General features: G+C 45.8%; 1 protein-coding gene across 1 annotated transcript; it reads right to left on the bottom strand.

Moving 5' to 3' along the window:
* Nucleotides 1-3,057: 3,057 nt before the first annotated feature.
* On the bottom strand, nt 3,058-13,079 carry MRPL14 (mitochondrial ribosomal protein L14). Its single transcript, XM_027641557.1, has 3 exons — nt 7,346-13,079; nt 6,087-6,179; nt 3,058-3,712 (listed from the first exon to the last, which is right to left on the bottom strand). The coding sequence occupies exons 2-3, from the start codon at nt 6,158-6,160 to the stop codon at nt 3,346-3,348; spliced, it is 441 nt and encodes a 146-aa protein (XP_027497358.1). The 5' UTR covers nt 6,161-6,179; nt 7,346-13,079; the 3' UTR covers nt 3,058-3,345.
* Between the last annotated feature and the right edge of the window lie 251 nt (nt 13,080-13,330).

Genomic DNA, 13,330 nt, shown 5'->3' with positions numbered 1-13,330 from the left:
CTTCAGGCAGATCCCAAAGAAGGATGCCACAAGCCAAAGCCCAGGAAACCCAGCAGCTGCATCACTGCCTCGCTGCTCAGAAGGCAGCAAGGGCACATCTGGAGAAGAGCAGAGGGCAGCCTGGAAGTTGAGAGCAAATGGGTATCATCCCCTAGGCCAAAACAAAAGAGAGGATCTGGAACTGAGGAGTCTTGAGCAGGACCTGCTCAAAGAAAAAGAGAGAGAGCCTGGAGAACCCGCTTCAGCCTGGGCTGCTGGCAAGGCCCCATCCACCTGCCCCTGCCTGCACAGGCTCTGCAGCTAGAGCAGCACTGGAGCAGTACTGGAGCAGTACTGGAGCAGTACTGGAACAGTCAGGGGCTGACTGTCTCACAGCCCTGGTGGAGCCAAAGTCAGTGGGATGAGTGGGAGCAGGCTAAGGGCTCATCCACAAGACTGACCCTTTCCCCTCAGAGAGATACTGCCACAGGCAGCGCCTGGAATTTGCCAAGCACAGAGCTGTCATCATAGGCCACGGATTTCTGCTGAGGTTATGTTCCTCATGAGGCAAGACAGGTAAAAACTGCAGGAGACGCACTACAGGATATGCTTAGCTTAGCTGTCTGCATGTCTGCTTATTAAGCTCTGAGATTAAGGATTTAGTTCCACATATCAGTTTACTTAGAACTAAAGCATCACTTCACATTTCAATCTCAAGTATGCTGCATTGTCTTGCCCACTTCCTCTCATGCCCTCTCCCCATGACCTCTTCCTCAGAAAAATGCTGGAAAGTTATTAGCAAATATTCTGTGAATTGTTTAATATCCAAACAGCAGGATCTGTGCATCCCATGAGAGATTCATAGCCCTTATGATCAGGACAAGAAAAACAAGGATTGTTTGCAGGCCCCCAGGTCCTACTGGTAGATGCTTTGAAAGTGGAGTTGTTGCCAAGCAAAAATCTCACAGTAAAGCATCCCTTTAGATGTGTTATAAACCAGGCTAGCTCGGACCGAGGTATTCCAGCTTAGGATAGACCCCACTTCCACTCTGCTAACAGACTTTGCACAGAAACAAATACCCCATACAAGTGCCATTTGAAACTCTACTTTCCAGCGCTGTGCTAGTGGAAGCCATCTTCTTCTTCTGTTCTCAAAAGGATTTACATTGAGGAAGGCTGAGCTCCTTCTATCTGCAGGAAGGCCATGACAGACCTTTCAATTTGCTTATGATTTGTTTATTAAAAAACTAGAGAAGTATTTATGTGTTTATCAAGGCTGGAGGAGTTTCAAAGGTTGTAGGTTTCCTAAAGCAAGACTGCAGAGCTGTTGAATGGCATAAACACTTCCTCTAAAAATGCATAAAATCATATACTCTTTTTCTACTCAAAATACTTTAGTCTACTACTGGGATGAGCTTTGAAAAAGCTAAAAACCACACCTGAAGTGGGCTGTGAAGATTTATTCACTGATGGCAGGGCACAATGCTGCCTTTCCCACCTCTTAGCCAAACTCAGAAAGATTCAGCACCCTGCAACCCTTGCTGGTGCCAGCGTTTATCCCAAAAAAATAAAAAAGAGCACCAGGAGCATCCCATGCTGACCCAGGAACAAATTTAACCAGGGAAAAAGGCAATGGATAATGTCTGAGACATCAGGCTGTGCCATGCCCCTGTGACACAGAAGCAAACCCCACCCAAGGGAGGGAGGTCAGTCATGCTTATCTTGGTGACTGGCACGCAGAGTTTGTTCGCTGTCCCACTTAGAAAAGTAGCATAAACACCTCCTCTGAGCATGGACAGTTCTGGAAATTGACTGCACTCAGGCTGGAAACACTGACTTCAGGTGAGCATCTGCTCTGCTGCTATGCCAGTGGGCAGGCTGAGGGCTTAAAGGCAATGCCCACAGGGCTCAGAGGACTCAGAGCAGCAGACCCAATGTTCCCTGGCCCATGGACAACAGCGAACAAAGAACGTGCTGCCAGCAGCAGATAATTCTGTTTTCCCACAGAACTGAGTTCACAGAGAAGTTTTACTGAGTGGGACAGTGCCATAACTTAAAGGTTAATGCTAAAATTATAGTATCATCTTTTGTGCATTACCTGGAATAATGGAGTTCAAAGGGATCCAGGACTTGCCTTCTCCATGCATGATATGGATTTCACAGTGGGAAGCATGGGGCAGATACATCTGCAAGGAGTAACTGGCATGGAGTGTGGAATAGCTCAGCACTGCACTCTTCAGATCTTCACACTGGGGGCAACGTAGTGCCAAGGTAAGGAGCTTTCCCAGCGCAAGGGCAAGGCAGAGCCAGCCACCACAGCCACCAGACCTGTGAAGAGTGAGCTCGATGGCCTGAAGCTGGCCAGAGTCCTGCTGACTGCACCCCCTGCACCCTCTTCCCCAGCACTGTTCTATCTAGGACTGCTCTGCCCCAATGTCCCTTTACCAGCCATGAGCACTAAGTTTCTCTGCTCAGCTCCACAGAAACACAGCTTTTTGGCTCCTGGATCACAGCTGGCCCTGAAAGCAACACTAGCATTTGCCTGCTGTTGTACCTGAGCTTAAGAAGCTGGACAACAGCCAGTCTCACCAAATAACATCACAAACAATGTCTGACAACTGTCCCAAAAAGGAATACAAAAGGAAGGTTCTTTCTGTGGACCCTTCAATCTGAACTCAGCCCTTGCATTAATCGGAAAACACAATTTTCAGAGGTTGGTCAGGTGGAGAGCACAGGCTGCATCTCAAACCCACCCCATTCAGTTCCCCTTCCTACCTCTGCTTCCCAATGTCTGGCATGCCCTGTTCAGCCACACGCTGCTGAAGCTGTAGGCCACCGTGTTCTCCTGATTCTGATTCCTCCTACATACTTCTCTTAGGAAAAAACATAGAAACTAATCTTAATGAATGTCCCCAAGGCACCAATAGTTCATTTTGTATCTCTCCTACTCTATCACTTGTGAATCCATTTTGTAGACCTCAGTGTCACTGGACCAAGGGACTGAACTTTGTGTCTTGCTCGTGGGGAACTGGGAAAGGCAGAAATAGGGAAAAGAGAGCATAAGCAGTACAGAACAAGGATTTTCATGTTCTCATTTTAATGATGACAGACAAATTAACACCACAGGAACAGTAAGGGTGAAGGACCATTTCCCAAACAAACTGCAGATGTTTTGTGAAATAAATCAACCTTCTTTTGGAGAAAAAGAAACTATTTTAACATTTAAACTAGTTGCTTGTAATTCTTAAATAGAAGGAGAGACTCTTGATGAACCTCAACTTTTTCACGTTTCATCAGTTTGTAACATCAAGTAACATCTACTGTATGAAAGGATATAACAGGATTGCTAAAGAACTCCCTTAGCTTTCACACAAAGTTGCGGGCAATGGCCAATACTTTGGAGAACTCGCCTTCTTTCCGTCGCAGGATATAGGGTATTGGTGTTTTTATCCTAGTCCCGATTGGATTTCCGTTATCTTCTATGAGTACCACATTGTTGGAATCAAATCTAGGCGTCATGGTGGGGCCAGGCATCTTGTGCCCTACAATTAAAGCTTTCTTCTTTTCTCCTTTGATAGCCAGAAGGATTGTATCTCCTACTTTGCCAACTCCGGTCTTGTTATACACGTGGATACATTTTGGTGGCCGGTGGTAGGACGTGTTCCCCAAGGCGCTGTTGTCCACCACTCGCACGCGGGTGAGTTTCTGTATTGCTCGGCATGCTCCAGTGGTACTAGCATAAGACAGGAAAGAATGAGAGACAGATCTCCTCAACAGTCCTTGGGGAGAAAGGGCAAACTCGGCACAGAATCTTGTCATTACACAAACCACTCGGAAGGCGCCAGCAATAAATACATACCATATGGCTGACACATTGACTGCATTCAATGTGCTCTTTGAAAGCCAGATGCTACTTTGGGCTTTGCACACTCGTCACTAAATGTCAAACATAAAACGACCGTTCTCCTCTGAAACACGACTAAAAGATGGCGTGAAGAGTGGCTTGCATTTCATGGGCTCTTTAGCAACTGCAGATGATTCAACTTCAATTTACAAGCAAAAAAATGTGCTTGCTTCTGTTACGAACAGCCTGCAGGAAGCTAAGACTCAAGTCAGGCTCTTTCAATCTTGTACACATTCCCCAGCAATAAGGACTTTTATGACTAATCTTCTTTATAGTGAAGTCTGTGAGGGTCTCCCATTTTATTCTGCTCTCAGTAAGATCTCTGAGGACCTGCTGTGGCTGTGCTAAGCTGTCACCAACTAGAATCTAAGAGATCATCACCTTCCCCATGTGGGAGGAATCCAGAAAGATACAGTCTCTTCTGTATCTGTTTGCTCTGTGGGATTACCAGAAGCAAGGAACAACAGAAATAAACTGCACAATATTAAATAGTTAGATCTGACTCAGAATATGCTTGAGAACAGCAGGAATAAACTCCCTTACAGAAACCACTATTCTTTTATTCAGTGAGCTCAAACTTAAGTGATTTGTTGCTTCTCTTCAAAGGACACCCAAACACAGACCATTGGAAAAGCAGAGAAATCCTTTCTACTGCTAAACAACTGCTTTGCATTAAGGTATAGAAACATGCTGGCCAGAGCTGCAGGAATGCCAACCTGCTGTCAGCTGAACTACTCAGGAGACAGCATATGGAATCAACCTAATCATTCACCTTGTTTTTCAGAGCAGAAGCTTGTACAGTAAATAAAGACTAATAGGGACCATCATCCCTTCCGGAAGATGAAGGGCCTGTATTTGCAAAGCTGCCTAGAAGACAAGCACCAAACCTAGTGTGGATGGACATGAGCTGAAGCAGATATTTTTACACACAGTGAGGGAAGGCCAGCTGAGTCAGTATGTGTTAGTCTAACTGCTCCAGAGGTCAAGCGCTGCCTTACAAGATCTGTTTTCTGCAGCAGAGGCATACCCCTGCTTTCCTGTCTCTCTCAAAAGTCACTCACCTCTGCAAGCAGCCACTCCCTCCCATTCCAACCACTGGCAGGGACTGTGGTATACCACACTCTCCTCTGCCTGCTGTCTGTGGCTGCACAGCAGGGGAGACATAAGGGAGGAGGCTGGAAAGGGAGAAGTATTGTCACAGGAAGGAGAAGGGAAAACCTAGGTGGGACTGAGTGTATAACACAGAAGTAGCAAAGAGCTATGCAAAGTAACTGCAATAGGAGTACTTTTCCTTCTTTCTTCATTTTTGCCATGGTTTTGGAGCAAAACTCCACCCCAAAAGAAAGGCTTCCCTATTAAGAATGTTGAAGTCCTGCTTATCTCTATGGACTGGACTTCGCCTCAGTCTTGCTGTCTCTTATATATGTTTTAAATGTCTACTGGCCAATGCTCTCATGCAGCCCACTTACAGAGAAAGCCAGGAAGACTTGGTCACCTCCTCGAGCTAGCTCCTGGGACTATCACACAACCTAGCCCTGAGCATTGTCTTAATCCCCTCTCTAGACCACAGTCACGGGAATTACTATTCTCATCCTTTAAACTGGTGTCCTCATCCTTCAAAGAGTTATATGCTAGAGATTCACCATACCAGATGAGTGTATTGTGGGACTAGGCTCTAAGCTTTGTTCAAGGTATTGTAAAATATGAAGTCCATAAATTTAAAAAGCTTTAAATGCCTTGAGCCTGGAACAAGAAACTAAAGAAAAATAACAAAATAGACACTGTTAAAGCATGAGAAAGTAATTTCTGATTATTTTTGTTCTAAATAACTGTAATGATAAACTCTTGAATAATTTTAAGGATGTAATTGGGTCTGCATCAGCAGGAGCTGGCTATTTTGCACGTCCATCAGAAACACAGACACTTTCAACTTCTGCTTGCAGGCCCATGCATTGCTCTCAAATGCTTAAAAGCGTCCCTACATATGAAAATGCAGAGTTCAAACTGCCAAGAATCTGTAAAAGTAGTGTTTGGGCCTACTTTTCAACCTTCAAGTGAAGGGATAACTCCGAGACTTTTTTGTTTATTTATTATATTATTCATTTGAATTACAAATACTGTATCTTATGTTTGACCTACTTAATAGCATCTCTTTCAAACAGGAAATGCTCTGAAGAAAACAAAAGCAAAATCTGAAGATTACCTGAACTGTCGCTGGAGCACCGCACTGCTTAGATGGGTTAAGGATAAAACCAACCGTCTATTCAAGAGAGCCATGTGGATTCTGGTAACAAACCTGCATAAGAAAGAAGAGAATTATGAACTCTGGAAAACTGACAGAATTTGGTTTGCTTCCTTTCCTTTACGTGAATCACACACCAGAGCCTCAGCACTTATTTAAAGGCTGCAATCCACAGCAGAGAGTGGTAGCAGCGCTCACAGCGTGCTACAAAGCAGATCTACAACCTCTGCCTGACTTCAGGAGGCAGTGTAATTCAGACATATATACTACAAAGCTGGATTCAGTATTACTGCATTGCAGTTTCCTATGCACAAAGGTAAAGGCCCTTCTGTGTGCACTGTGAATCATGTAAGAAGCAGGTTTAGAATTTCAGATGTAAACTAGTTTAGTGGCTGTGGTGTCCAGTAAAAGCCATCAAGATTACTTGTAAGTGCTACCAGGGTTATCTACAAAACCAATCAAAAATCCCAAGATACTCTGCAGACTGGCATCAGAGCTTTAAAAAACCATTTGCCAGACAAGAAGCAAGTCAGAGCTCTGCTGGTGAGGGCATGCTCCCCCTTAGCATATAAAGGTGTTTAGCAGGCTGTCTTTGCAGACCACAGCATCACTGCTGCCAATCTTGCCCTGTTCAGGCTGCCTGGGGGAACAGTTCCCTGTAACTTTACAGTGCTCACTCAACCCAGAGTGAAACACCACCCCTGAATGCAGCTGAGTTGGGTTACAGGGGTAACCTCTGACTGAGTACCACACCCTGACTACACCTGACTACATCTACAGCAGTTCCCTAACCTCATTCTGTCAGACTGACGGGGACCAGCTTGCATGCACAGTCACAAAGGCTTATCTGAACCTGGATCACTTTCCCAGACATCATCAGGAAGCACTAACCCAGGTGGTTATGCTGGCAGATCCAAGTGAATGGAGAAAACATAGATCTAAAGCCAGTCCTCTTTCAGGCCAGCCCAGGTACAGCTAAGACTTTCCACCTGACTGTAACTACTGTCATGTGACGGTACTGCTGTGACCTTGGCAGTGTAACCAACACAGACTCTGCTTCTCTCCTTTCTAAAGAAAACATTAAAAATCCATTGACCTCATATCTCTCTTTGCCAGTTCTGATGAGTTTTGGGCCAAACTATAGCAATACATCATAAAGCCATTTTCTTGACTTTTATTTTAAAAACAAAACTTAGCTTCTTTAGAGAGAAGAAACTAACCAGAGCCTTGTGACAGACGATGCCACAGCTCTTCTTATTACAACCAAGACCAGCCTAAATCTTCACTCCCTCTTTCATTGTTTTTTCCTCCAGTTCATTTGCTTACTTGGCAGCTTTTCTACAGAGCAAGTGTTACCTGAGAGCAAGATGAGAAGTATGAGAGATGTACACCACAGCAGCTTTGAGCAGCATTTCCTGAGTAAAGCGCACAATGTGTGGCAAACCATCTCGCTTGTCATGCAGGCAGGTTTGGAAGAGAACAGCAACAGCCAAAGCTTAGATTTATTTACTAAACAAAGTCACTTTTCTGTGGGGTAGATCACCAAATGAGTTCAGAGCTTTCCCACACTGTCCCCTCTCTGAAATGAGATTCCAAGAAGGCTGTGTTTATGCCACAGTTCCTTACCTAGCTGCATGATCCTAATGACAGCAAGGCCCTGGGGCATTTAGAGCTCTTCTGCCAACCAAAGTCCAATACCTGGGCCTTGCTGCTGCTTGGATTTCTGAGCAAATTCAACTGTGTTGACTTGCTTAAGCCCACAGTCTGCCTTTGTCTTGTTCTGCTCTTGGGTGTACTGTCTCCCCATATGAAATTCAAATCCAGAAGGTAATACTGCTCCTACTTCCTCAAGAATCACACTGAGTATTTGGATCCCCATACAAAACCCAAACAAGCAGCAGCAAGTCAGCCTCTCTGGTGTCCTTGATGGATGCTTCTTGGGGAGTCCAGCTGCTACTGCCACCTGTCTCTATTTTCCTGGCAGGCAAGGTGGCCTTAGTGGCTGGAGAGGATGGGTCTGCTCATCCTCACCACTATATAAGACCAATAGGAGAGGTCTGCTGGCTCATGGCAAGGCACACACAGGCACACACTGTCAAAGGGACAGCAACATCAGGACCAGCATAGCCAGATATGCTAAAGGCACATCTAAAATGTCCTAAAGTGCTGCTTAAACTCTGAACTCCCTCCTCGCTCCTGGGTGGAGTCACTGGTTTTTTGTACCCTATGGCAGCAGTGAAGGTTTGAAGTTACAAAACTACCAGCAGAAGCATCAAGAGCATTAAATGTCTAAGGACTGTTTATTTTTCCAGATGACTCAGTACCCCTTTCTTAGCTAAGAATTATTTCTCGGCACGTTAGGATGTGTCACAGGCTAAGAAACTTCACATGATTGATTATTTGGTATGAAGCATCCTGTTAGGAACTTAGTAAACAGGGGGGATGCTTCCAATTAGCAGGAAGGTTCAGGGTGGAGGGAAGAGAAAAATGCATCTGTGGCATGGAGTACAGCATTCAAAGGTGCAAGTGGGTTCACAAAGAATGAGTCATAACTTCAGCTATCATAACATGCCAGTTTCCTTTCTAGAACCGAACAGCCAATAGTTTGGGTCTGTCTCCAGGTGCTCCTCAACCAGACCCAGTCCCAACTTGTTCCCTCTTGTGGCTGTGACCTTGATCTCCCCTGCCCTTAGTTTTCCCCGCTGTGAAGTGGCTAATTACTAAATAACTAAACTCCAAAGGGCACAGAGGCCCTTCACTCTGTCACACTCGGTGCTGCCACACGAACACTCCGAGGTGGTGCCAAAATTAAAGAGCCTCTATAAATTGATGACAGCCATCGGCCCCAGCGCTCCTGGCACTTTTCTCCTTCCCAGTGCACATGTTGCCTCACACCAGTAGGCCTTAAAAAGGCTGCACTTAGCACAGGCACGGGGAATGCATGTGACTCGAGTATGCTTCTGAAGGTGGCTCTCCCCAGGTTTCAGTGCTCAGGGGTGTATGGGAAGAGTAACACCTTAACCTTCAAGCACAGGAAAATTTGCAAGAATTCCCAGTAGTCTTGCCTGGGAGTATTGCCCTGTCAGTATTGCCCAAGTGATACAGGAGTGCAGCCCACAACACCCTGGGACAGGCAAAACACTACCACTGCTTAGTACTTAGTCACTAATACATCCCAGACCAAGGATTTATCTTGGAAGAGACTTTTGGAGGTCACCCAGTCCAATCTCCTGCTCAAGCAGGATTAATTCCCAAGTTGTTCATGCTAGGCAAAAGCAGTATTTAAATGGACATTATCCTCAAATGAGAGGCCTAACACAAAGATTGATATAACATTGACCACTCATAGCTGCACCAAAGCAGTGATAAAGAACTGTGCAGAGAAATCTCCCAGTTCCTACCCTGCTGCAGTGGCTCTATCTCATAGTTAGACTAATTTTTTTAAATCAGCATCACAGAGACACTTGGCCCCTCTCCATATATCTGTTAAAAGTTAGCACAGACCTCAGACAAAAGCTCAGAGTAAGACTCAGAAAGGGGTGAAGAATTTGTTAATCAAATATTCACTAAAATGACCCAATTTCTACTTCATTGAATAAGTCTGAGTACACAATAACCTGCTGCGGTAAACAGTTTTCTCAAGGGCCCTTCAGTCTTACCACATTAAATGCAACAGACTGACATCAAATTCCAATACTGCACAACAAAGAACTCTTCACCAGTTATAAACCTCTGGAAGTTATTTATCCACTGCACCATTTTGAAGTGCTAAAGCTATCACCTTCACTATTTTTTCTTGATATTAAAGAGCTAACTTATATTTACTGCAATTTTTAGTTGTTTTTGAATGGAGAAATTCTGGAAAACTTCATCCCAGCTAACAGAATTGGGCCACATACAGTATTTTCGTCAAATGTGTGCGAACACATGAGTAGATCACCTCAGGGAACTGATATAAAGCAAGGGCATCTTCCAGATAAGGAGAGCAGGATTACGTACTCACTTTGAATGAACATCAGGGCACATAGTACGAAGAAAGGAAGATCTGCGTCCCCCCATCACACATTTCCAGCACCTCCCTTATGCTGGCTTTAGCACTTATGTAAATCAGACAGTTTTCAGCTAGATCAGTTCCCTGATCCAACTCAACCTGCAGCCACGTGAATGCTGGGGGCAAAACACAAGACTGGGACTTTTCCTTTCACTGCCAACCCAGGCTTATGTGGTGACAGTATCTCCAAAGAAACACAAGGAGATTTGGACAAGAAAAGGATCTCTTTCATTACAGCACAAACACCAACGTGCTTCACAAGAATGGTCTGCATGAATCTGCACTACTAACATGGCCATGGGAGCACTGAAAAGGTCTGTGTCTGAGCACTCAAGGGGCCACTGCAACAGCTCTGACCAAGGTCTTATCAGTGGCGCATATCCTAAAAACCATTCCTACCCTGCCTGCATCCTAGGGTGAAGGTAATTTTAAAGAGTGCTGTTGCCTAGCAATCGAGTATTACTTTCCTTTTTAATCACAAGTTTGGAAACTGACACCTGCTCCCTATATTCCCAAGACCTGTAGCTCCATAACCATTCAGCTATTTCTTTTCCTTCTTTCTGCTAGTAACTCATCCACAAAAACAGGCCCCATGGAAAACCAATGGATATTGCAAAGCAAATGTTGAGGCCTACTACCCAAAAGCCTGCTGTCAAATACACAAAATAAACCAGGGAAAAATATTCTTCACTTTAATAGTAGTAGCCTGATCTGCACAAACAGTGGGGACCAACATCACCTTTATCCTTCTAAAAGACAAAACCAGACATGCTCCAGGCACCATAAAGAATTGAACTGCATCTGTCATCCATCATTAAAACACAGGAAATAAACCCAAGACAGTACATGCAATGCAAATATCTAAACCCCTACTCTGCCACTGCAGGGTTATTTATAGACCAGCTGCCAGGGTGAACTACAAATGTGAACTATGGGACTCAATCCATTCACAGCTCTCCTCATAAAGGAAACAACGTGATTAAGGGCTGTGTGTTAAAAATACACAAGCTATTCATTACCAAGACATAACTGGCTTTACATTAATGACAGACAAATAGGCCAGGATTCACAAAGAGGAATTAAGTCTTTTTTAACTCTGTTTATGAATAGGATTAGCTATTAAACAGGATATTTATTGATCCAAGCTACCAACAGAAACTCATTATAGGTACATGTGTTAACAATTTGGAAGCAAAACAAACCTCATTTTCCAGACCACAATCAGGAATGGCAGATAAAAAGAGATCTGAATACCTTTAAAAGAAAACTTACTTTTGATATTTTAAGTACCCAGAAGTCCCAACTTTTGTAAAGTAATTATGGCACTTACTGTTTTAGTATTCAAACATCTAAAGCCATTCTATATATTCATATTCACAGAACTGTACTAAAATAGGGAGGGATTATTCCCAGTGCACCACCACAAAATTAAGCTATGGAGAGGACAACTGCCTGTGTGAAGTCAAAGGAAATGAGTTACAGAGCAGGTACTGGGTTAACCCCAGAGGCTCTGCTCAGGTGTGATCTGTGGGGCTCAAGGTGAAGCCCAGAAAGGTCCCTCTCTGCCTTTGGAATTACATATGAATTCAGAGAACTAGCCACACTCCCATACCTTAATGCTGCTCACAAATGTATCTTTACTAGTTTTAGAAGTACTGATGTCTCAAGAACAGGACAATGGTGGAAAGCCACAAGCTCAGATTCTGTTCCCGGCCCTGACCTGCGTGACCAGGAACCAACCAGCAAGGTGCCCAGATAGCAGTAACCATGCTGGGGGGAGCTGGGGCAGGAAGAATGACACAAACAAGAGGGAAGAGAAGGTGGGCAGCTGTGGCTCAACCATAAAAAAAAAGTCAAGAACCACTGACCTAGGCTAGCTGTTCACAGAACAAAGAGCAGCAGTGGCTCGGCTCGGAGCCTTCCTGATAAAGCTACACCAGAAAAGCATGCCTAATAATGACAGAGTTCAGGCTTAAGAGGAATCTGACCTGGAGACAAAGGCATGTTTGCATCACAAGGCAGCACAGAGCTACCTGCAGCTTTGCTGGCACAAGCCTTGTTTCTCACTCAGAGACTTCCCTAAACGTGAGAAACTTCCCTAAACTTGGTTTCTCTCCTTCCAAACAAGACCCTCCCAGGTAAGCCTGGAGAACTCTCGAACCAGGTAAGTGAAGACAGCTCAGATGAGCATCTCTCTGCTGCTGTTAAAAGGCTGGCTGCCCACCTGCTTTTACTACAGAATTATTCACACTTTTAAGAAATCTGTCACACATTCTTCTCCCTCAAATTGCCTCCCCTTACTCACAGGACCCCCAAAGGAGCTTTCTGGAGAACAACCAGCAAAGCACAGAGTAGTGCCCACACTTCCCGAGTCCCCATGACACAACGTGAGCAAATGCCACACTTGTCAGGACACAGGAATTTCGGTCCTAACTTTGCTGCATGACTACTCGTACCCACACAAGCCTAACTCCAGCAGTGCAGCCCCACATGAATTCTGAGCAAAGAAAGTCTACTCTCTGAAGGACAAACGAGCAGGAGTTTCAGAATGGGGTTTTCCTCCTCCCTCCCCCAGGCCATACTGCTAGGGCGTGGACTGCAGCCCAAGGGAGCACAAGGTGCTGCTCTCAGTCACGCCATCTGCAGAGTGCAAGCGACACAAGGGCTCCAGGCTCGGCACAGCCCAGGCTCCGGCTCCCAGCTGCTTTCGCGCGGTGTCACCACTCTGCTGCGTCACATGCCACTCAAACTTGCCCCGAGCATCTTCGGGGATAGAAGTTTCTCAATCCCTTCAGAGCAGCAGCCCACGCTTAGGGTTTACACGTTCCAGGCCCTGTGCACAAAGCAATGGAGGACACCCTGCAAGAGGCTCCCTACGAAGGGCGGGCGGCAGGGCCGGGACGCGGGGGCAGGTAGGGCCCGGCCAGCCCCGGCGCCGCAGAGCATACATGGCCAGGCGAGCATGGCCACGGCACAGCCCCAGCGCCCGGGGGCTGAGAGGGGCTGTCCGCGCCCCGAGAGGCGCGACCGCAGGGCCGGGTGAGGGCCTGGCGCCAGCGCCGGAGGAAGACCAGCGCGCCGGGCCAGGCGGGCCCAGCACTGCCCCGTCGCTGGGCCCTCCCTTCTCCCGGGTACCGGCCCTGCCAAGCGCTAC

The sequence above is a fragment of the Corapipo altera genome, unplaced genomic scaffold (genome assembly GCF_003945725.1).
Source record: "Corapipo altera isolate COAL_440 unplaced genomic scaffold, ASM394572v1 48b, whole genome shotgun sequence".
In the NCBI taxonomy this organism is placed as follows: domain Eukaryota; kingdom Metazoa; phylum Chordata; class Aves; order Passeriformes; family Pipridae; genus Corapipo; species Corapipo altera.
Note: the sequence above shows the minus strand (reverse complement) of the source record. Positions and strands in the feature narration are given on the sequence as shown.